Below are 22387 nucleotides of genomic sequence, written 5' to 3'. Positions count from 1 at the left end.
GTCAGGGTTAGAACAAGGCCACCTTCGTTGTGCATGGCATAGCTTTCTCTTCAAGTCCTCTATCTCTCGTTGCATGGCCTGATTATCATTTTGTCTCTGGGATTCGTGGCTCCTAACTTCTTCTTATTGCATGACCTGGTTGTTATTTTGTCTCTAGAATACGTGGCTCCTAACTTCTTCTTATTGCATGACCCGATTGTCATTTTGTCTCTAGAGTACGTAGCTACCCATACAAGAGTGGCTTCTACTAGTTTGAGTGGTGTGCACACTTTCCTCCCAAAACCTTCCATTCTCTTCGTTTCGAGTGCGCTTCGGGTTAGGAAAGTTACCCTGTTGCTGGGATCTAGCTAGTTCAGGCTGATGGGGGCCTTCTTGATGAGGGCCTGATCCTACCATGCTTGATTGTTGTCCTTACTAACACACAAGTTCTTCCCACAAACGGCGCCAATTGTAGGGACTGGGTTTAAGCACTTCTGCTACTGGAAGAGCAAACTCAAGCCATACTAGCCCAATACAATAGATTTCTAGAGAGTGGGTCAAAGAGCTAGGTCTTAATAAGGGATACAACAACTAGGCACGGCTACGGGTTAATTTGAATAATAAGAACATGGGCTTAAAGTATGAAATTCTGTTCTCGGCCCTCATTTGAAGAGCTTGCAGTTCTTATTACTTCTTCGGTGCTTGGTTACAAGGGCTTCAAATACCATACAAATGGCTACTGAGTTTTCTTTTCCTCTTTCCTTCCCTTTTTTTTTCCTGATCCCCCTTCTTGGAGGATCTCTTACATTATATACCCCCTTCCAATTGATCTTGGCCCTTCATTTGTTGATAATGCAGGTTACTACTCGATTGCTTGTCCCATCAGTCGTCTTTCCAAACCTTCTTTGAGTTGCAGCAACCAAGATAGCACTGTTTAGGGGTCATTTCTTCAGTACTGCGACCAGAACGTTAGTAATGAGCATTTAATGCGGAGGTGATAGCTTCTCCTTGAATTGCTCCTCCACCATGCTCCCATGGCTGGTCCATCGTACTCATCATTCTTTTTGGAATGCTCTAGGTGGCTGCCTTTAATGGCATGTCACTCTTCCCCTCTATGATCTTGGTTGGCCGAGGACAGGATTATCCTCGACTATGATCCTCGGCAATTTGGGCTTTATTTGTTCATCCTCAGACATCCCTTCCTCCTCGGCGTGGCCTTAGGCTCAGTATGAAATGGGCCAAGGTCGCCAAATTCTCTGGCCCCACAACAACCAATATCACAACGATAATACCTAATTGATTTTAATCATCAATTTTATTTGGAGATTTGAATAATTTTTTTATGCTCTAGGGTTTTATGATTAAGCTAAAAATTTATTTTGAATTTCTATGAGATATGTTGTTTCAATACTCTTGGACTGTATAACTTGCTTATTGGATGATTTATGCTAATGATGTGTTTATTTATTTTTATATTATCTTACTTTATGTCATGTGATGTAATTTTTTATTTTATAATTTATTAATTTAACTAAATGGAGTATTTTTATTTTATTTTAGTTGGTTTTTATAATTATAAAATATATTATTTAATTAATTAATAAACCTACAATTCAACTAATGAACCACTGGTTGAACTAGTGAACCAATTCTTTAGCTAGGTCAACCTCTAGTATGGTTTTTAAAACTATGGTTACCAAGGTTTTGAATTCCGTTTCGGAGACTATTCTGGATTGACAATTTGAATAGAATATTCCAATACCGATATGTTTCAATGCATTGTTTCAGGATTACACACTGGATATATATACACACACATGTACATAGTTTATATACTTATAACTTTGTATTTCATTATATTAATTAACCAAAACAAATTTTAAAATATGATATGGGAATAACATGAGTCAGATGATAACTTTGGGCTTCAAATTTTTTTTAAAAATCAACACATTCCGGAATAGGTCAGAATTTAGAGACCGAAATAATTAGAATTTGTACAGTACACCTAAATAGTCGGGAACAACCCAGAATTTAGACTGAAATAGAACAAGGGGTTATGTGCACTAGATTAAGGACCAGAATGTAATATTCCAACTAGAACAAAACAGAATTTAAAACATTGGTGGTTACACCAACCCAGTTTCAATCCCTATATATTTGCCTAGGTGTCTAAAGACCGGTACGAGAAGTTTCAGGCAATACAACCTCCTTTGAAGCCTTGTCTTCCTCGCCCTCATGTTCACTGGATGCATCCACCAAATAATTTGTTTAAAATCAATTTTGATAGAGCCATCTTCTCATATGCAACTAAATCTGAGATTGGAGTGGTTGTTCTAAATAACCAATGCTTGGTGATTGCATCTCTCTTGCAACAACTTCCACAAGCTTACTGCCTAGAGGAAATTGAAGCCTTAGCCACTCTAAGGTGTTGGAAAAACATATGTTTGTATCGCATACAAAACATACGCAGCGGAAAATTAATGGATCTTCTTCATTCGCAATTGATAACATGTACTATATAAATTTCAAAATTTAAGAACAAGAGAGCGTACCTTGGTACGATGAAATTCAAAACCAAAGATTAAAAGTACTTGGGAACACTTTTAATCTTCACTCCAATTCCACTTATACCCAAGAAGTGTGGTCTCTCAATCAGTTCAAGGGAGAATAAGAAAGTGGCTTACACTCATATACACACCATTTCATAAACTTTCATATGCAATACAAAATTCTGTATTTTTCTCTCTTTATATATAACTGATTATCTAATTGGACTAGCCTTTTAGGGCATTCCAATAGGGTTTTAGTTTGTGGCTTGGAGTGGGACAAAAAAAAAGAAATAAGACACTAGCTTCAATGGGTTTTGGGCTTTTATGTCAACTCTTGACAAGTCCAAAATTATCATTAGCTATATTTAATACCACTATAAAAATATAATTGCACTCTAGGCCTTATTAATAAATTATATCCCAAGACTTTATTATACATTCAACCCTTCATAAAATATTCGTAGTAATAAAAAGTCATGAGTGTTGACTACCACTTTGAAGATTACTACATCTTAATCCGTGAATATCCGGTTTAATCCTTTAAGTTTTTCATCATATATTTATGAAATTCAATTTCATAAATATATACTTTAGTAACTCCTTACTAAAGTGGTTATGTCTAACACTCTGAATAACTAAACCCATTAAACTTATCTCAAGGAAAGATTTTATAGAGATTATGAATTCCATTTTGAGAATATATGTTCCCTCAACACTAAATGTGGCTGCCCAACATACTGAGATTTTGATCGTGATTTTAGATCTCGCTCCTGATATATCAAAGCAACCTATACTTCATGATCAGGTTCATTATTCTCTCAAGATTAAGAGTTGATGTTAATAGAAGTCGTGAGATTTATTATTCATTTGACAGTCGTTAGTAGAATAATAAATCTCGCAGCAGTCCAGTTTAATATGTCTTAACTCTTAAAACATATCAACTAAAAGTCCCCACTTCCATGATCAAGACAAATCATCTTAGTTGATATGTTATACTCTTCACAGATGAAATGCCCAATTTCATCACCAGCTATGAACTAAAATTCTGAGTTTATAAAGAACTTGTGATTTATATCTTCTGTGACTAAATCACATACTATACATCTCATCACTACAACAAAAGTGGGCTATGGTAATGAAATCTAGTGAGGATAAACAATTTCATCACCAAATAATAACATTTAGTGAGAAAAAGAAAAATTAGTCACCAAATATTATTAAAATTTTAAAATTGGTGACAAAATCAATATTTCGTCACCAAAGATGTATAAATTGGTGACAAAATATTTATTTCGTCACTATAGGTCATTAAAAAAAGGCAGACCTAGGGTGACGAAATATTCTCATCACCAAAGACTTACCAAAGGTGACGAAATTCTAAATTCATCACCCAATATTAGGATGTAAGTGTTTTTGGTGACGAAATAAATTTTCGTCACCTATTGTTTAACCAAAGACTATTTTTGGTGACAAAATAAGTGTTTGTCACCTATTGTTTACAAATAATTAAGGATGACCATGGGCAAGGTATACCCAATACCCGACCCAATTAATTTATCCATAGATATCTGATTACCTTACCCAATTGATACCCGGTTTGTTTATCCGTAGATATTCATACCCTACCCAAAGCCGATTTTTATAAAATCACCAAATATGCTCAAAAACCACTAAAATGACCAATATACTCATACAAGTTCTAAAATCACCAATTATGCTAAAAAAAACTACTAAAATGACCAAAATATCCCAAAATCTCTAAAATGAGCAAAATACTTATGAAATAACCTCAAAAATGACCAAAATACCTCCAAAATCACCAAATATGTCCAAAAACCACTAAAAATTACCAAAATATCCCCTAAACCTAATAAATGACCAAAACCCCCAAATCCTAAAAAATGATCAAATTACACACAAAACCTAAAAAATGACTAAAATACCCCCAAAACCATAATTTGGCCAAAATACCCCCGAAACAAAAAATGACCAAAATAACCCCTAAACCTAAAAAATAACCGAAATACCTCTAAAACCTAAAAAGGGACTGAAATAGCCTTGATGCTTGAAAATTACCAAAATACCCCTAATCCTAAAGAAAATGACCAAAATACCCCAAATCCTAAAGAAAATGACCAAAATACCCCCCAAAACCTAAAAATGACTAAAATACCCCTGAAACTTATAAAATGACAAAAATGGCCCTAAAACCTATATGATGATAAAAATAAACCCTAAACCTAAAAGATGAACAAAATCCTCTCAAACCTAAAAATGACCAAAGTACCCCTAAATGACCAAAATACTCATTTTTATAATTTCAGACTATTTTGGTCATTTTTTAGGTTTAAGGGGTATTTTGGTTATTTTATAAGTTTTAGGGGTATTTTGGTCATTTTTTAAGGTTTCAAGTGTATTTTTGGTTATTTTTTAAGTTTAGGGGGTATTTTGGTCATTTTTAGGTTTCATAGGTATTTTGGTAATTTTTAGGTTTGGGGAGTATTTCGGTCATTTCTTAGGTTTAGGACATATTTTTGTCATTTTTAAGTTTCAAGGGGTATTTTGGTAATTTTAAAGGTTTCGGGGGTATTTTGATTATTTTTTAGGTTTAGGGGGTATTTTGGTTTTTTTTTTTTTAAGTTTTTGGGGATATTTTGGTAATGTTTCAAGTTTTAGGGGTATTTTGGTAATTTTATGATTTTAGAGGTATTTCGGTCATTTTTTAGGTTTAGGGTGCATTTCGGCAATTTTAGAAGATTTTAGGAGTATTTTGGTTATTTGCAAGTTTTAGGGGCAATTTGATAATTTGGATTATTAGGTAATTGGGTGGGTTGGTGTTTACCCATAATAATTTAGTTGAGTTAGGTTTAAGTTAGATTTAATTAGTTAAATAAGTAATAATGAGTAAATGGGTAATATCCAAACCATATCCAAACCGTTTGCACCTAATAATGGATAAATGGGTAAGAATTTTTTACGGGCCCAAAAAACCCTTTCAAAAAATCTTATTTGTGACAACAAAATAAAACTCAAATACTTAATAAAATGTGAAATATTTGTGACCAATAAGAAAAACTATCGCAATTATGTGTTATAACCGTCACAAATACTATTATTTTGGAGGGAAATGACGAAGTTGTCGGATACATAAAATAATTATTGATTTGATAAATATATGGACCAAAAAAGTGAGAAAATGAAAAATTGATGTAAATTTCCTTTACTTTGAGAAGAAAAAGTAAGAGAATATATAATATGTATTAATTTTTTTTTTTTTGTTGGGTGTTTTATTTTATTATTAAACCCTTGTATAATTAATTTTTGTCTTTTTCCCTAAAAAATTACAATGTAATTATTATTTTTTATTTTTTATACAATAATTATTTTTTATTATATATATAAAAACATTTTCTTAAATTCTTAATATTTGTATTGATAAACTTGCTTTATCATTTGAGCTGTAATGCTACAGACACAAACTATTTTTACAAATTAATGTTGTGGCAAACAAAGAGAGAGACGGTAGAAGTTTTTTTGGCGAAGGAAATCCCATAATAAAAAGGGTACCGTCCGTAAAGTCTGTTAAGAATTTGTGATGGTTTAAATTTTGAAATAGTGAAATCCTTTATTTTTTTTTTAGAGAGAAATCATAGGAATCATAAAAATCTTTAATCAAGAGAGTGAATCAAAAATCAAAATAAGAGGCTCCAAAACCGGAAGAGGAGAATCTTCTGGCATAACCTGTTCTGTTGGATCTCCTCCAGAATGTGCCCCACGCGAGATAAGTGTGGTCATTTACGGGATCAACAATCACACTAACAAGATCAAATTTCAAATTTCAAATTTTGAAATTTAAATTTAGATTTGTTAGTGTAATTGTTCGTAAAATATTCTGTTGATTTAAAAAAAAAAAAAAAGTGTTTGCTGCTGTTGATTCTTAAAAACGAAGAATTTCAAAAAAAAAAAAAATTTTATATGGTTCTGTTTCTAAAAAAAGAAAAGTTCTTGTATAAATAATAAATTAAGAAAACTATTATTAAGAAGTGGTAAAAACGATTAAAATTGTTGATAATTACAAAATAAGTTAACAATTAAACAATAATTAAAAAATATTACTAAAAAGTTGATACTAACTATTAAATAAAAAAAGGTCGATATGTATTAAATAAGTTAAATGCAAAAATTTTATTAAAAACAATACACATGTCAATAAGGTAGGATAACCATGATTTTTAAGAGTCAAATTTTATTATAAAGTACTAATAATATTCTTTTATAAAAAAAATTCTAGTAATACTTTTGTGTGATGCGTGGGCTAATTAATTCAAAATTTTATTTAAAAGAAAAAATAATTTGTAAATATTATCTAAACTTTCATAACAATTAATGAGCTACTTGAAACTATAATAATTTATTTATTAATTATTATTGTAATAAATTCATCATACTTATTAAATTTTAGTTGGAATAAAAAAATTTTAATTTCTTGAAACATAAGTAATAGAGTTTTTTAGTTCAATTAAAATATCCTAAGAATTAATAATAAATAAATTTATTTATTTAATAATTAATGAAAGTATAGTCATTTGTTCTCATTTTTTAGAATCAAATTTTATTCTACAGTACATAATATGATGTGATTCAAAAATTTACTTAAGTAGTTTTTTAAATTACTACATAATTGGTAGGAACTTGAAATTCTTTTCATGATGTTTGACCAACACAATTTTAATCAAACAACGGGCAATCAAATTTGGATTTATTTTTTGGTCAATTTTACACACACAAAAAAAAAAAAAAAATCTTTCTATAATCGTTCTTTTTGTTTTTTAGAAAATTTTTGATGATTGTGTTTTTTGACATCAAAGTAAAACATTAATTAATTTTTAGTGCAGACATAAATTGAACTTCAAATCTCTTATTCAATTCTTGTTTTTGATAACGTTTGTAAGGTTTAACCATATGATAAAATTGAGATTTAACTTATCTTCAGTATTTTTTTAAAATGAATCTTCTTTTATTTAAATGAGAGATTGTCACATTACCTATTAATTAAATAGAAAGTGAGAATTAAAACCCATTGTCATTTGTCATTGTATATTTAAAATAAAATGATATGTCTAATTGTAGTCCTTGAAGTAAGCCAATCCTATAATATTGATTAGGAAAAAAAAAACATATGATAAAATTAATTATTATTTATCTTTTTCCTTTTTTCTTTGGGTTTCGTTTTGCTGAGGTGTTTTTACTTTAAAAAAAAAAAGTACTTTTACTGAAAAAGAAAAAAATAAATCAAAGAAATTGCGGTTAAGTAATACTAGTACTCCATACTCCCATCACTATTGTACACTTTTTTAAATAAATTGGGTAGAAGAATCCTAGTCGACCTCAACCTTGTTTTCGAAGAACTTGGTCTGTTTGATAAATCTGTGACTCCGAGGATCATGGCCTAAAATTTCAAAACAATTGGGTTCACTCTCGTACTGAATTATTAAAACCCATTTCGTCAAACTTAGCTCTGACTTCTCTCTCTGTTTTCTCTCTTCTCACAGAGAGAGAGAGAGACAGTAAGAGAATCTGAAGAAGAAGAAGATGATGATGACGAGGAGGTGCTCGAGAAGGCTAAGCATTAACAAAGAGAATGAGAAATATGGTGGGTCAAAGATGGTGATGATGAGGTACGAGAGAAGAAGGAAAAGGATCAAGGAAGAGAGTCAGAAAGAGAAAGGGTCGTCTGAGATGATGATGTACGAGAGAAGAAGGAAAAGGATTAAGGAAGAGAGTGACAATGCCGAAGAGATTGACAAAGAGAATGTAGCTGAAGATTGGTGTTTCGTTTGCAAAGATGGTGGAAAGCTAATTATCTGCGAGCTCGGGTCAGTTTTTTTTTTTTTTTAATTATTATTTATTTTATTTCATTTTTGTATTTTGGATTTTGATCAAGCAAGAAAAGAAACTATTTGTTTGTGTGAAAATTCCAGTACTGTTGTTGACTGAAAAGATCTGTTTTTTGTTTTTGTCTCACATTAGAATCATTGTTTTGTTTGGTACTTCTCACCCAAAAAAAGAAAAAAAAAATCATTGTTTTGGAATTTTGTTTTTATTGGAATTTAAGGGTAATTGTGTAATTTTAGATGCCAGTGCTTTGAAAAGTGGAGTATCCAAATCAGTCACCACATATCCTTTTATTGGTTTTATACTGTGTCCTCGTACTTATTAGTTTTATATTTTCCAATTCTTGCATTTCTTGATTCTAATAGCATGTATATGTTTCAGTATATAATATACATGGATTCCACACTTATGTAAGAGAGGAAGAATACGTTGATATAAAATAAAATAAAATAAAAATTTAAGTGATGGATGGGACAACCGAATAGGGAATGTCAATTTGATTTTTTAAATAAATCTGTTATAATGAGTTTATTTATTAAAAAAAAAAAATAGTACGGCCTTTAGAATAGTTAGAAGAAAATATATTATACTTATAGATTTTTTTTGATCCCTGCGTGCTTCATTTACTTATTGCTCATAGTTTTTACGGACCAGTCTGAGCTTATGAAACCAGCATAAAAATTCAACATGGGTGTAGAGATAGATAATTACCTACTTGGTTAAGAAGAACCCTCTCTTACTTGAAAAGAAACATACTTGTTTAGTGAACATTTATGTACAACTACACTGCAATGCCTTGGTCTCAAAACTATGGAGTCAGTTTTGGTTATGGATCATCAATTAAAATAATCTTAATTCTTCACATGTGTGTGTGTATATAATTGCAAAATCGGGATTAGTAAATGTATATATGATAAACCAACATCAAAATTGCAAAGGCTAATCATCTTTGACAAAATAAAATAAAATCTGCAATCCTCTCAGCCAGCTTTTTACTTTTTTTTTTTTTTGATTGGTTTGTGATTGGTCCTGTAAAGACATGGAATGATGTTTTGTCTCCCTTTTTGAAAGCTTCCTTCAAGTGAATTACCTATGGTGATACTATGCAGAATCTCATTTATTATATTGACTTAAAATGATAATATATAAATGCTAGCTCATGAGTCATGATTACCTCTTGGCCATTTAAACTGAAAAATTTGTTTGCGCTGATCCCTTTTTATTTTCTAGTCAGCAGGAATCCATGATCCCTCGTAAAGGGTTTTGTTTATAGGCCAAATGCATGACCCCACCACCCTTTGTGTCCCTCTATAATCTTATTTAAATTACACTTTACTATCATGTATTGTTTTACATTTTTCTAAGCTCTTAGCTCTTTTAATCAAAATACCATCATCAGAAAGAGCTCTTTGCTGCCTTATAATCCATCAAGTATCCATAGCATTTAAGTTATGTTAACTACTTGCTGCAATGTTGTATATTATGTTTGTGGAGGAACATCTCAGTAAAGAGTAAAGGGGTCATAAATGAGTATCATGTCAATGGAGTTTCCAATTGTATTTGGTTTGATTTTGCTCAGGTTGGGAATTTTCTTTGAGGCATTGTTGTAGGTTTGGAGCAACGTTGTACTTATTTGCCAAATATATTAGTTGAATTTGGAGAGTGCCAAGGGGTTCACAGTTTATTCTAAAATTATGGAAAATATTTCTAATGACGAACCCTTTGTTTTCCTGCTGTTGAAACTTGAACATATGCATTCCAGAATTTGAACGTTAAAGAAGTTTGTGTCTTTTAGCTAGTGTAGTAATTCATCACGTCTCAAAGGACCATTTGCATATCATTTGATTGTAGGCGAAAAGCACATTTTAGTCCCTACATTTTAAGGCGATTTCTATTTTAGTCCCTACATTTTATTTTTACCGCTTTTAGTCCCTATCCTGAAAAACGGTTCCCATTTGGTCCCTGCCGTTACATCATAAACAGATATTGCTGACGTGGCAAACGGCAGAATTAAAAAATATTAAAAATATTTTATTTTATTTTAAAATAAAATAAAATTTTAGTTATCAATAATTTTAAAATAAAAATATTAAAAATTTTAATTAAAAATAATTGTTCTTCTTCCCTAAGAACATGGTTGCCCAGAAAAAGAAATTTTTCTGCTTATCATCATCTTCATCCTCCACCTCCCCATCCTCCTCTTCGTCCTTATCATCATCTCTCAATCTCACTCTCTCAAAAGCTTCGATACCCACAAATTGGCAAGGCCTCCCTCTGTGTTCTCACTACCAAACCCCACCGCTCTCTCTCTCCTTCATTTGAACATTCCCAGATATCACTTCTCTCTCTGTTTTCTTTCTCTCGCTTCGATCTATCTCCCTCTATCTTTCTCTGTTTTCTCCGCCCAGATCTCTCTTCCTTGATCACCGCCACTCAACACCACCGCCTATCCAAGCGGTGCTTCCCTCGTTTCTCACTACGAAACCCCACCGCCCTCTCTCTCCTTCATCTGAAAATTCCCAGATCTCGCTTCTCTCTCTGTTTTCTTTCTCTCGCTTCGATCTATCCCTAGATCTCCCTCAAATCTCTAGTTCAACCAAAGCCAAACCCCACGAGCACCACCACCATCCACGACAGGCACCACAACACCAAAGCCAAACCCAAGACATCTCGGTTTACTTTGTTGGGTTTGCTTTGTTGCTATTTGTGTTTTGAATCTTTGAAGGTCCTTTGTGTTTGTAGTGAGATAGTGAAAAATTGGCTGAGTAATTGTTGAAATCTTTGTGAAATAATCGGTTTTCATCTAACCTTGAGACACACATGGATGTGGTTTGTGAAAGAATTGGTTTTCATCTGAGTGAAAGAATCTTTAAAGGTCTTTGTGTTTGATTTTTGTGGAAGAACATATACAAATCTTGGAATAGAAATTCCTTGAATTTTCACTCGTTCTTAGTTATTCATTCTCCCTGTTTAGTATTTTATTTTTTCATTTTTTTTCGTTTGCATTTTGTGTTCTTCTGATCTGGGTTTCTTTTTCTGGTGGAAATGAATGTGGGAGTTGTTGGGAAAGAGAGGTCGAGGGTGAACACTTGGCACAATGTGTTGATCACTATGCAGAAGAAGACCAAGGCATCGGTGGCGGAGCGTGAAGGGAAATGAGTTTTGTATATGTTTTTGCTTGTTTGGATGCCGAGAAAATAAAATAAAAGAGAAGAAATATTTTCTGGGCAACCATGTTCTTGGGGGGGAAGAACATGAATAACAATTATTTTTAATTAAAATTTTTAATATTTTTATTTTAAAATTATTGATAACTAAAATTTTATTTTATTTTAAAATAAAATAAAATATTTTTAATATTTTTTAATTCTGCCGTTTGCCACTTTTTTTTTTTTTTTGATTGGTTTGTGATTGGTCCTGTAAAGACATGGAATGATGTTTTGTCTCCCTTTTTGAAAGCTTCCTTCAAGTGAATTACCTATGGTGATACTATGCAGAATCTCATTTATTATATTGACTTAAAATGATAATATATAAATGCTAGCTCATGAGTCATGATTACCTCTTGGCCATTTAAACTGAAAAATTTGTTTGCGCTGATCCCTTTTTATTTTCTAGTCAGCAGGAATCCATGATCCCTCGTAAAGGGTTTTGTTTATAGGCCAAATGCATGACCCCACCACCCTTTGTGTCCCTCTATAATCTTATTTAAATTACACTTTACTATCATGTATTGTTTTACATTTTTCTAAGCTCTTAGCTCTTTTAATCAAAATACCATCATCAGAAAGAGCTCTTTGCTGCCTTATAATCCATCAAGTATCCATAGCATTTAAGTTATGTTAACTACTTGCTGCAATGTTGTATATTATGTTTGTGGAGGAACATCTCAGTAAAGAGTAAAGGGGTCATAAATGAGTATCATGTCAATGGAGTTTCCAATTGTATTTGGTTTGATTTTGCTCAGGTTGGGAATTTTCTTTGAGGCATTGTTGTAGGTTTGGAGCAACGTTGTACTTATTTGCCAAATATATTAGTTGAATTTGGAGAGTGCCAAGGGGTTCACAGTTTATTCTAAAATTATGGAAAATATCTTCTAATGACGAACCCTTTGTTTTCCTGCTGTTGAAACTTGAACATATGCATTCCAGAATTTGAATGTTAAAGAAGCGTGCGTCTTTTAGCTAGTGTAGTAATTCATCACGTCTCAAAGGACCATTTGCATATCATTTGATTGTATTGTTGTTCATTAGCTTCTCAAATATGGCTTGACAAAATTTAAGAAACTTGCGATTTGGCACATGTTGGATTTGTCAGCACCTAGATTCTAACAAGCTTGACAGTTTAATATACATGTGAAAATTTTGGTATGCTTTTGTGAGAGTGAAAAATTAGTGGGGCTGATCAAGTAAAATAACACGATCGTGTAGATTTTTTTTTTTAATAAGTAACACGATAATCTTGATTCAATACTATATATGTGTGTGTGTGTTTCTTTGTGCTTCTTTGGGGATTCCATATAAACAGAATGATCCTTTAATTGCTCTACATAGATTGTTGTCTACATTATTTTATTCATGTATCTGCTGATTCCAGGGATTGTCTAAAAGTTTATCATCCTGGATGTGTGGGAAAGAAAGTTTCATTTTTGGAGGGCAGAGAAAGCTGGACTTGCAGTAAGCCATTTACATTTTTCAACTTTGATAAGTTCGAATTTGATTTGATTTTTTTTATTATTTTTTTAAATAAATAAGTTAGGATATGATTGTGTACCGTCTTTTCCATCAAAACATTTGCTTATCAAGTATGGCACGATTTTGGTGGATCTAGCATGCATGAAGGCTCATGCTTGATCATTTGGCTATCTTCTAAGATCATTCCAATCTTAATAAATGATTCTGATTCTCCTATGTTACACTTTTTTATTCCAATTTTTTTTTTTTAAATCAACTATTAAAAGCTCTCTGTTCTAACAATTTTATTTTATTTTTTATATTATTTACTTATTTTATAAATGTAGTATGTGTATGTGTGAATTATCACCTCACAAGAAATTAGTATAAAAAAAATTTCTCAGTACTATTTATACTACAACTAGTTTAACATGTTTTAACTGATCCTACTGATAGGACTTCAATATATGTTGAAACTTCCTATTTTGCGCTGAATTCCTACTTAATAGTTTTTTTTATCACACTGGAATTTTGTCTCATCGCATTTTCAATCACATGCTTGCTTTGCAAAATTATTAAATGATAAGCTTTACATGTCAGATTGGCACTATTGCTCAATTTGCCATAAATCTCCAAAGTTTCAGTGCTTTTGCTGTCCTTATGCCATATGTGAGTGCTGCATGAATGCTGCTGAGTTTGCACCAACTCGTGGGAAGAAGGGATTCTGCAGTGAGTGTTTGAAGCTTGTTCTATGTGCAGAAGAAAACGTGGAGTATGATTCTGATGGGGTATGTGATGCAATCCTACAAGCTTAGTATGAAATATATAGGTTTTGCCTCTGCTACATCCTTTTCATTACCCAAATAGGGTTTTGGGCTGATGAAACTCTGTAGAGATTATGACTGCAGTCAACTTTTTAGAAGTTTACCAAAATGGGGTGCTAAGATCTCAAATTGGCGTGAAGCCACTGGCCAGTGAGCTCTAGATCAAATGGCACTTCCTCCTTGATAATGAGATGGAGGTCATGGGTTCACGATCCACAAGGTGCTTGTGTAACTTGCCCAAAAAAAATCTCAAATTTGTGTGCATGTCAAAGAGAGAGAAGTTGGATTTCAAGCAGCCTCTATTATCTCTGCTCTTCATTGCGTCATCTTTTATTAGATAATTGAGCTAAGGATTCACATTTATATAAAAAATGACAAAATCATTGGCATAATCACTAAAGAGAGTTGATTGAATTTGTTTTTCTGTTTCTGGAAAATTACTTTTTATTGTCAATGGAGCATTTTTTTATGTCTATTTTTTGTTTCTTCCTTGGTTGTATGGTTGTTGATTTTTCAGGGCAAGCTAGACTTTAATAACAGAAATACCTATGAGGGGCTGTTCAAGGAATATTGGGATATTGTAAAGGATGAAGAAGGCCTGACTTTGGATGATGTCAGTAATACAAAAGCCAAGATGAAGAACAGTGAAAATGAACATGAACTGATAAGATCTGAGTGTGATTTGGATGATATGGAACAATATAGGCCTTTGTGCAAGCGGAGGAAGTCCAAGGCGCAAGTGTTCATGGGATGGGGATCAAAACCTCTCATTGAATTTCTCCAATCCCTGGGTCAAGATGTAACCAAACAGTTAACACAATTTGATGTTGATCGTCTCATTTTTGAATACATTCAAGAAAACAAACTTCTAGACCCATTAAAGAAGAAGAAGGTCCTTTGTGATGAAAGGTTGCAATCTCTTTTTGGAAAGAAATCAGTTTCTAAGAACCGTATATATAATCTTTTGGATGTACATTTTGCTGAGAACTTGGTTCAGTCAGAGGAGGATGAAATTGAGCATGAAGAAAAAACCAATTCCAGAGTCAAAAATGAAAATTTTAGGCTACCGTCTAAGAAGAAGACAATATTGAGCTCAGATAAATCTCCGTCAGAGGAAGTTGAAAGAATTTTCCAACAAACAGGCTATGCCTCCATAATTACTGAAAACATAAAGCTTCTATACTTACGGAGGAGCTTAGTGGAGGTGTTGTTGAAGGACCGCGATAGCTTTAATGGAAAAATAGTGGGGAGTCTTGTGAAAGTTAAAAATGACCCCATGGATTATTTGCAGAAAAATTCTCACCAGCTTGCCCAAGTTGTAGGTAATTGTTACAAAGCAAAGTGATCTGCTAGCATTGTGTTTATATTTCAGATTAGATAAGCTTGGTCTCTTGTTTGAATCGTCTAGTTTCTTTAATAAGATAGTCTGTTAAGCTAAACGTAAACCATGATCTTCAATAACTAATGATTGATTTCTTTTCTTTTATAATATTTATTCTCCCTCCTTTTTTTTTTTACGGTCTCAGGCGTGAAAGAAAGCTCATCAGCTGGTAAAATCAATAGTGAAATTCTCCTGCAAGCTTCCAGTGTGCCAATGGACATTCGCATTTCCCTGCTGTCTGATTCTGACTTCACCAAGGTAACTAAATTGTTTGGAAACTTTCTCATTTTAAATGAAGCAAATATTTTTTTTTAAATATTGATTAATTTAAAATCGGCTGAATCAATTATTTTTCTGGTACAAGTCATAACTCATAAGAATAAATTAGGAACAGCCATTGTCTTTTTTTTTTAAATTTCCATTGAACAGTTGTTTCTATTGTAAAATTGGAGTAGTAAGTTTGGAGTATGTTCAGTTGATCAGAAATACCCTCCACAACATTGTGTTGCTAATTGTGTAGTGCTGTTCGCAGGAGGAATTGGAGGATTTGCAGCAAAAAGTAAAAAACGGCGTGCACAAAAAACTGACTGTTGTATGTTCTCTCATTCATAAGCAGCTATCTCTCATTTATGTTGTTTTTAGTAAGTACTCTTTTCAAAGTTTTTTATCCGGAAAAAGTTTTTTTTTTTAAAGAAAGAAAATAATAAATAATAATAATAAATTACCAAAAAAATGATTTTATGAGGGATATTTCTTTTAGAACAGCAAAGGAAGAACAATCCTATGCATGATTATTCTACAATGAGATGAATTTTAAAGTTTTAGATTTGAACACAATTACATTTACAGAAAAGACTGAAGATCCATATGGTGCCTATCTGAAAACTATGCCATGGCAGAAAATGTTTTTGAGAAGAAAAAAGCAATGAAAAGTTATCTTTGTTCTCTCAAGAAAAGTTTTCTAGCTAATTTAATTAGACGTCAATTTTTTCTGGCATTGAAATCCCTTTCTAAACTAAAAGAACCAGCCATTTTTTTTATCTGAACTAAATTCTTCAACCATATTCTGTAAAAAGATCTTCAGAAATAAGGCTACAAATTATCTATCAAAAAAAGTAAGCTATAAATTGATAGGAATTTGGTAAACTATCTTACCATCTTCTCACCTCAACTTGAACATCCCATCATCTTGTGGAAATTCTCTTCATTTCCATTGCATGTCTGTTTAAAAATTTACTTAGATAATTGCATGCTATTCATGTCCATTTGTTGCGTGAAACAATTACCTAGGTATACTTAGATAATTAGACGCTTTTCATGTATCTTAACTGTGTGAAACCATCACCTCGATTATGGGAAAGCGGTAGCACTGGTTGCAGAAACTATGTATAAAGTAAAGAAGGTAGATATTTACACTGATCTCAAAAACATATATGCTGGTATTAAGTCATGCAAGAATTAATTACCAAGCAGATAAATAAACAAAATAAATAAATAAATTCCAGGACTAGATGACTTCCTGGAGCTTGTCGAACAATCTTAGAAGTTGTGGGATGCCTTTGAATTCTCAGACTGCCTTTTGTGGTAATAATCTCCTGAAATTTTGCTGTTATGATTGTCATATGATTATTATTGTGAGTAAACATTTGATAATTTGTAAGAACTCTGCACCAGAAATTCATCCCAAGAATTAAAGTAAATTCTAATCCTATGACAATGTTTAAAAAAAGAAAAAGAAAAAAAGAAGTAACCTTTAATTTTGTTTGCGTGAATCATTGACATATGTAATTTTTGAAGATTCCATCATCTAGGTCCTTCTGTTGTAACTTGTCAGTCCAGACTGTTGATAGAAACTTGACAAACTTGCGGTTAGATTTCTCTTTAACTAGTTCTTAATGAACATTGAAATAATGAATTTTCATGTTCTTTTTATTGTTTCACCATGGAGGCTTGTGCACTTCTTGACATAACCTAGAAAGCTCTTTCAACTCTGTAAGTTCTTTATAAAATATGTTTATGAGAAAATAAGGATTTCACTTTTCAGTTCTTAGATAATTGTCAGATATTTACCCAGTTTCTTTGTTTGTTTGCATTCTATAGTTTAATGATTAATATGGAGAATCAAAACCTGAACCAGAATACATTTTTTGACAGGTGGAGCTAGAACAGAAGGCCAAAAGTCTGCATGCGGATATAATGAAGCATGTATGTGATTTAATGCTAGTAGTAGTAGTAGTAGTATCATCAAATGATATATATACACACACACACACACACACATTTAATAATCAATAACTTTTGAATGAACATGCTTACAAAATATCATGATGATTGATGATAAAGATAGCTATCCCATCGATAGTTTTATCTAATGCAATATTCAATGTTTTATCTTTATAACTTTGTTAATGGCGCCTGAAATGTTGTATCATTTTCATATATGCATTTGTTTTATCTTTTTATTTATTTATTTATTTTTGTTTACTTTGGTGTCATCTAATTTTATTAAACAATTTGATCTACTGCTTTGTCTTCATTTTCTGATCCTTTTTTGCATTTGATGCACAATTTTTGTAGTGGATTGAGAGAGAGCTGGTTCAATTACAAAACCGCATTGATTATTCAAATGAGAAGGGCCTGCGAAAAGAATATCCTTTCATGGTGTATGATTTGTTATTTTTGAATCAGGACTGCTAACATATTCCAAGTAATGAATGCTTATATCAGATTCTTATTCTTTTAAATACTCAATAGCACAGAAGGGTAATTTATCTTGGGATTAAAAAACCATTAAAGTTTCTCCAAAGAAGCTAGATTTATAATGTAATGCACAAATTACCATTATTTTTCTTTCACGAACTTCATCCCATCTTTATACTTGGGCAGTCATTTTAACGAATTCATCTAATGTGTTCATGCATCATTTCTACCCATTTGCTGACTTGTGTAGGAGCATCCTTTTTTGTTTATTTGTCCATGTGCTTCTCAGTAGATGGCGTGGACCTTAACCTGCTTTGTGTTATACATTATCTCAATATCTAGATCAAAGAGCATTGCTCCAAAAGCCTTCTGAGCAGGAACGATTGATAAATCAGGTGCCAGAGGTTGTTGCAGAGTTTGTAGAGCTCGAAGTTGCTTCTGGAAACTCAGAATCTGATAAACAACTCAGTTCATGCTCACCACAATCGATTTTGCATGATCCCAAAACTCCCAGTACTTGAATTGAATTTTTTTTTATTGGTGAGTTAAATTCTGCAGGGCTGTGACTTAAAATAGTTCAAATTTTAAGAGTTGTCCAATGCAATTGAATTTTACCCTTTAGTAATTTTATGTTATATATTTTAGATGCATCATGTTATCTTGATCTTTTCCAGCTTTGGAGAATTCCTTTCCAAGGTTTTTTAGTCTGAAGAAACTAAAAATTTGAAACAGTACTTTCACAGCTTTGTAAATATATTTTTTATGCATCATGTTATTTGAATTTAGATGATTGATATTGCTTCTTTTCATACTTTCCGGAACTACCAATTGAAGCAATTTAGAATTACTCACAAATTTGAGCTGGGTATATTGGAGATCTCTCTGGCCTCATATTTGTTCGTAGAAAAAACTTGGCAAACGAGGAGAACAAATCTATTGGATTCATTACAATATATATATATATATATATATTTATATTAATTATTCTAGTTTGTCAAATTAATTGAGTGCGAAATGTGAGGTGTTTACCAGAAAATTAGAAGAATTGTGAACTACCCGTGGGGAAAATGTTTTTTTTTTCCGTTTTTTAAATTGATCTCTCTTAAAGTTTCCAATTAATAAAATTTTTCTTGAATTTTAGGAGTTCATACTGATGTACATTTGGAGTCGATGGATCCAGGTTTCCATCTCTCCTTTCAATTCTATGATCTTCTCTATTCTCCCCACTTTTTGCTATTTTCTAATCATATGAACTAAGGTAATAGACTCCCCAAGAGGGAACCTAAGTGGCAGACTCATTAGATTGTGCGGCGTGACATAAACTTCAAAAGTTTCAAGTTCAATCAACTACACTAGTGGTCTATGGGATTTTCAGTGTATCTCATGTGCAGAAAATGAAATAGTTTGGCTAAAACTTGAGACACTACTTCCTTATATCCAAACAATAAAAAATTAAGGCAATAGGTTCATAGAACAGATGAATCAGAATTGGGAATCTTGATAACATCGAAAGCATACCTTATAGGATTAATACAGAGCCCTCATATTACAGAGATCAAAAATCATTATATTTACAAAGAGAAAATTGCTCATTTCTAGCATAAATTTCACGGCCATGGCTCTCAATCTCCATCAAAAGCAAACAGTTGACCTCCCTCTCTTTCACTCCCTCTAGATTTTCTTCTTGCTCATAATCGAAAACCCATTTCTCATATTTTTGTTTATTTTCACTTAAATGGAAGGGAAACTTATAGGGAGTATTTCTCTATTTGTTAAAACTGTGTTGTCTGAAATTTTGTCCAGAATGTTATTTTCTGCTTTAACAAAGTAACTGAGATAAAATTCAAATAATTAAACCCAGCGGATTTCATATGTGTGAGAATTTAGTATGTATATATGTAATATGTTACTGACTTCAATCCCAATGTGTTCTAATTAGTAAAATGGGTTGTTGAAAGTGACGTACAATTCAATAATTTTCTTTATTTTGGGAAATTTTACATTTTAATTGGACCATAATCCACTTGTTGGTTCCAATTAACCCAACTGCTAGAATCTCTCATATCATTTTTTTTTATGTGGTCTCATCCCATGGCATTGTTCATAATTCATTCATAGCTTTGATAGATAAAAGGAGGACAAGCATCTAAATATGGAGCACAACCATTGCAAGAATACATCAAGAAAATTAGAAATAATTTTATTTGAAATAAATTCATTTCTTGATCCAGAGTAAATATTATAAATCTAAAAAGTATATATTAACACTTAATTTTAAATTTAAAATGATATTATTTCATATACACTTTATACTCACAGGAAACAACAATCAATTGAAATGGAGATGGTGGGTAAATTGTATGCAATATTTCTCAATTATCTCATAATTTATCTTTAACATGGAGTAACTCTAATAACATAATTTATTTACTTATTTTAAACAAATAAAAACATAATTAATTTATTTTTTATTTAAAAAAAAAAAAAACATTGCATTACATTACATTACATAACATTTCCATGCGATAAAATTAGAGCAGTAATAAGTGAACTTCAAAAGAGCAAATTGCACTGGATTAAACTGAACAGCAAAGCTCCTTCCCTGCAACAATAGTTAACAAAAAATCACAAACTCAGTGAGTGACTCAAATAAAACCAGTTACTCAGCCGAGTCACGAGTTCAATAAGCTTATGATTTTCATTACCTTTCGGAAATTAAAGCCGAGTCACCTTCTTCGACTCGCTTCCTCTTCCGACTCGGGCCCTGCCTCGACGAGGCAAACGAGGCGATCTGCAGCTGAGTCTGGAGCAGCATCCGAGTCAACTCGGCCTCCGACTCAACCCGCCGCTTCTCCGCTTCCAATCGCGAGGCCTCCCGCGCCTTGGCCATCTCCAACTGGGCTCGCTCCATCCTCAGCAGCGACTCGGAGAAGACTCGAAAGCTAGCTGCCAGACCGGTGAACCGAGTCGACTCAGTGGGCGAGTCGGTGCTCTCAGGGTCAGAACTCGGGGGTTCATTGGAATCTTCGACGTGGGGGTGTGCGCCGGATAAGAGTCCAGCGTCAACGGCGTATCTTAGACGGTTCTCTTCGTTGCCAACGGCCCGGTTTGGTCCGGCTCGACCGGTCTGCTCTGCCATTAGTCAGTGAGTGACTCAGTAGCACTTAGAATTGCATTGTTGTGTTGTGCTGTGTCACCTTTTGCGGAAGAGATGCTCTCAACAAGTAATAGACAGAATTATTGTGAGAAAGATAAAACTTTTTGAAAAGCAATTTTTGTTGAGACCCTTTACCGAGTAGTGACCTCTATTCCACAGCTTAGCGAATACTAAAATTATTCTCACATAATAATAATAATAATAATAATAATAAAATGATAAATCTTCGACACTATACTTTAATGCTTAGTATGGTTTTTTTTTTTTTAAAGTGATTTTCAATATATTTTATGCTGTCTACTTTTTATGATAACTTTTTATTATTATGCAAAAACACCAATCAATTTTTGGTGTAGACGGAAATTAAATTTCAGATCTCTTATTAAATCATCAAAAACTTTATCAGTTAATCTAACTGAAACCAATATAATATGATAAACCATGTGTAATGATCACAATACCACAAGTATAAATGTCTTTAGAGGTGTGAAAAGGATAGCATATGTTTGCCATAATGCTTAGAACTCAAGATTAGCAAACTTAAGTTCCAAAAATGTGCTAAATAACTAAATAAGTTTAGGCTAAGCTGTTCAATAAGGTTTTTTTTTTTTTTTTTTTTTTTTTTTTTTTTTTTTTTTTTTTTTACAAAAACATAATATTTGGCCAAAAAAAAAGAGCCTGAGATATGTCATATGATATCTAGATAATATTTGTTTCAAATTTTTAATTTTTTTGTAAGAGTTTAAATCTACTTCAGTTTTCAATAAATTGTTTAGAACTTTTTAATACTAACTTAAATTTTTTTTTTTCCCTTTATGAAATGGAACAAAATTTACATAAACATTTTCCTTTTCGAATTAAAATGGTAAACAATTGATCAATGAAAAAGGGGCTTTTTTGTCTAATATTCCGTTTTGGCAAATTTGTTTTACTAAAAAACATCCGTCCAAACTTATTTAGTTATATACCACATTTTTAGAATTTGAATTTACTAAATTTGAGTTCTAAGTGAAAATTGAGTTTACTGCACTCAAGTTCTAAGCTCTAGTTTGACTTATTTGAAACTTTTTTTACTTATATAACACATTTTTTCCATAATGCTTGGAACTTAAGTTTCAAAAATGTGTTACATAATTAAATAAGTTTGGGCGTAAGATTTTCTTTTTCTTTTCTTTTCTTTTTTTTTACAAAAACATAATATTTGGCACCAAAAAAAAAAAAAAAAA

The 22387-nt window shown here is 32.1% G+C and overlaps 2 protein-coding genes across 2 annotated transcripts; one reads left to right on the top strand and one right to left on the bottom strand.

Moving 5' to 3' along the window:
• The first annotated feature begins 7875 nt into the window (after positions 1 to 7875).
• LOC112006693 (zinc finger CCCH domain-containing protein 44) lies at positions 7876 to 18742 on the top strand. Its single transcript, XM_065781678.1, has 8 exons — positions 7876 to 8407; positions 13023 to 13102; positions 13700 to 13887; positions 14441 to 15245; positions 15450 to 15562; positions 15837 to 15896; positions 17459 to 17509; positions 17882 to 18742. Exons 1-8 carry the CDS (start codon positions 8124 to 8126, stop codon positions 17999 to 18001), a joined length of 1701 nt encoding a protein of 566 aa, XP_065637750.1. The 5' UTR covers positions 7876 to 8123; the 3' UTR covers positions 18002 to 18742.
• Positions 18743 to 20337: 1595 nt separating this feature from the next.
• LOC111982904 (uncharacterized protein At4g22160) lies at positions 20338 to 21305 on the bottom strand. The gene is made up of 2 exons (XM_024014524.2): positions 20710 to 21305; positions 20338 to 20606 (listed from the first exon to the last, which is right to left on the bottom strand). The coding sequence occupies exons 1-2, from the start codon at positions 21141 to 21143 to the stop codon at positions 20558 to 20560; spliced, it is 483 nt and encodes a 160-aa protein (XP_023870292.2). The 5' UTR covers positions 21144 to 21305; the 3' UTR covers positions 20338 to 20557.
• Between the last annotated feature and the right edge of the window lie 1082 nt (positions 21306 to 22387).

This window comes from Quercus suber, unplaced genomic scaffold, assembly GCF_002906115.3.
Source record: "Quercus suber isolate HL8 unplaced genomic scaffold, Cork oak 2.0 scaffold_275, whole genome shotgun sequence".
Classification (NCBI taxonomy): Eukaryota; Viridiplantae; Streptophyta; class Magnoliopsida; order Fagales; family Fagaceae; genus Quercus; species Quercus suber.
Note: the sequence above shows the minus strand (reverse complement) of the source record. Positions and strands in the feature narration are given on the sequence as shown.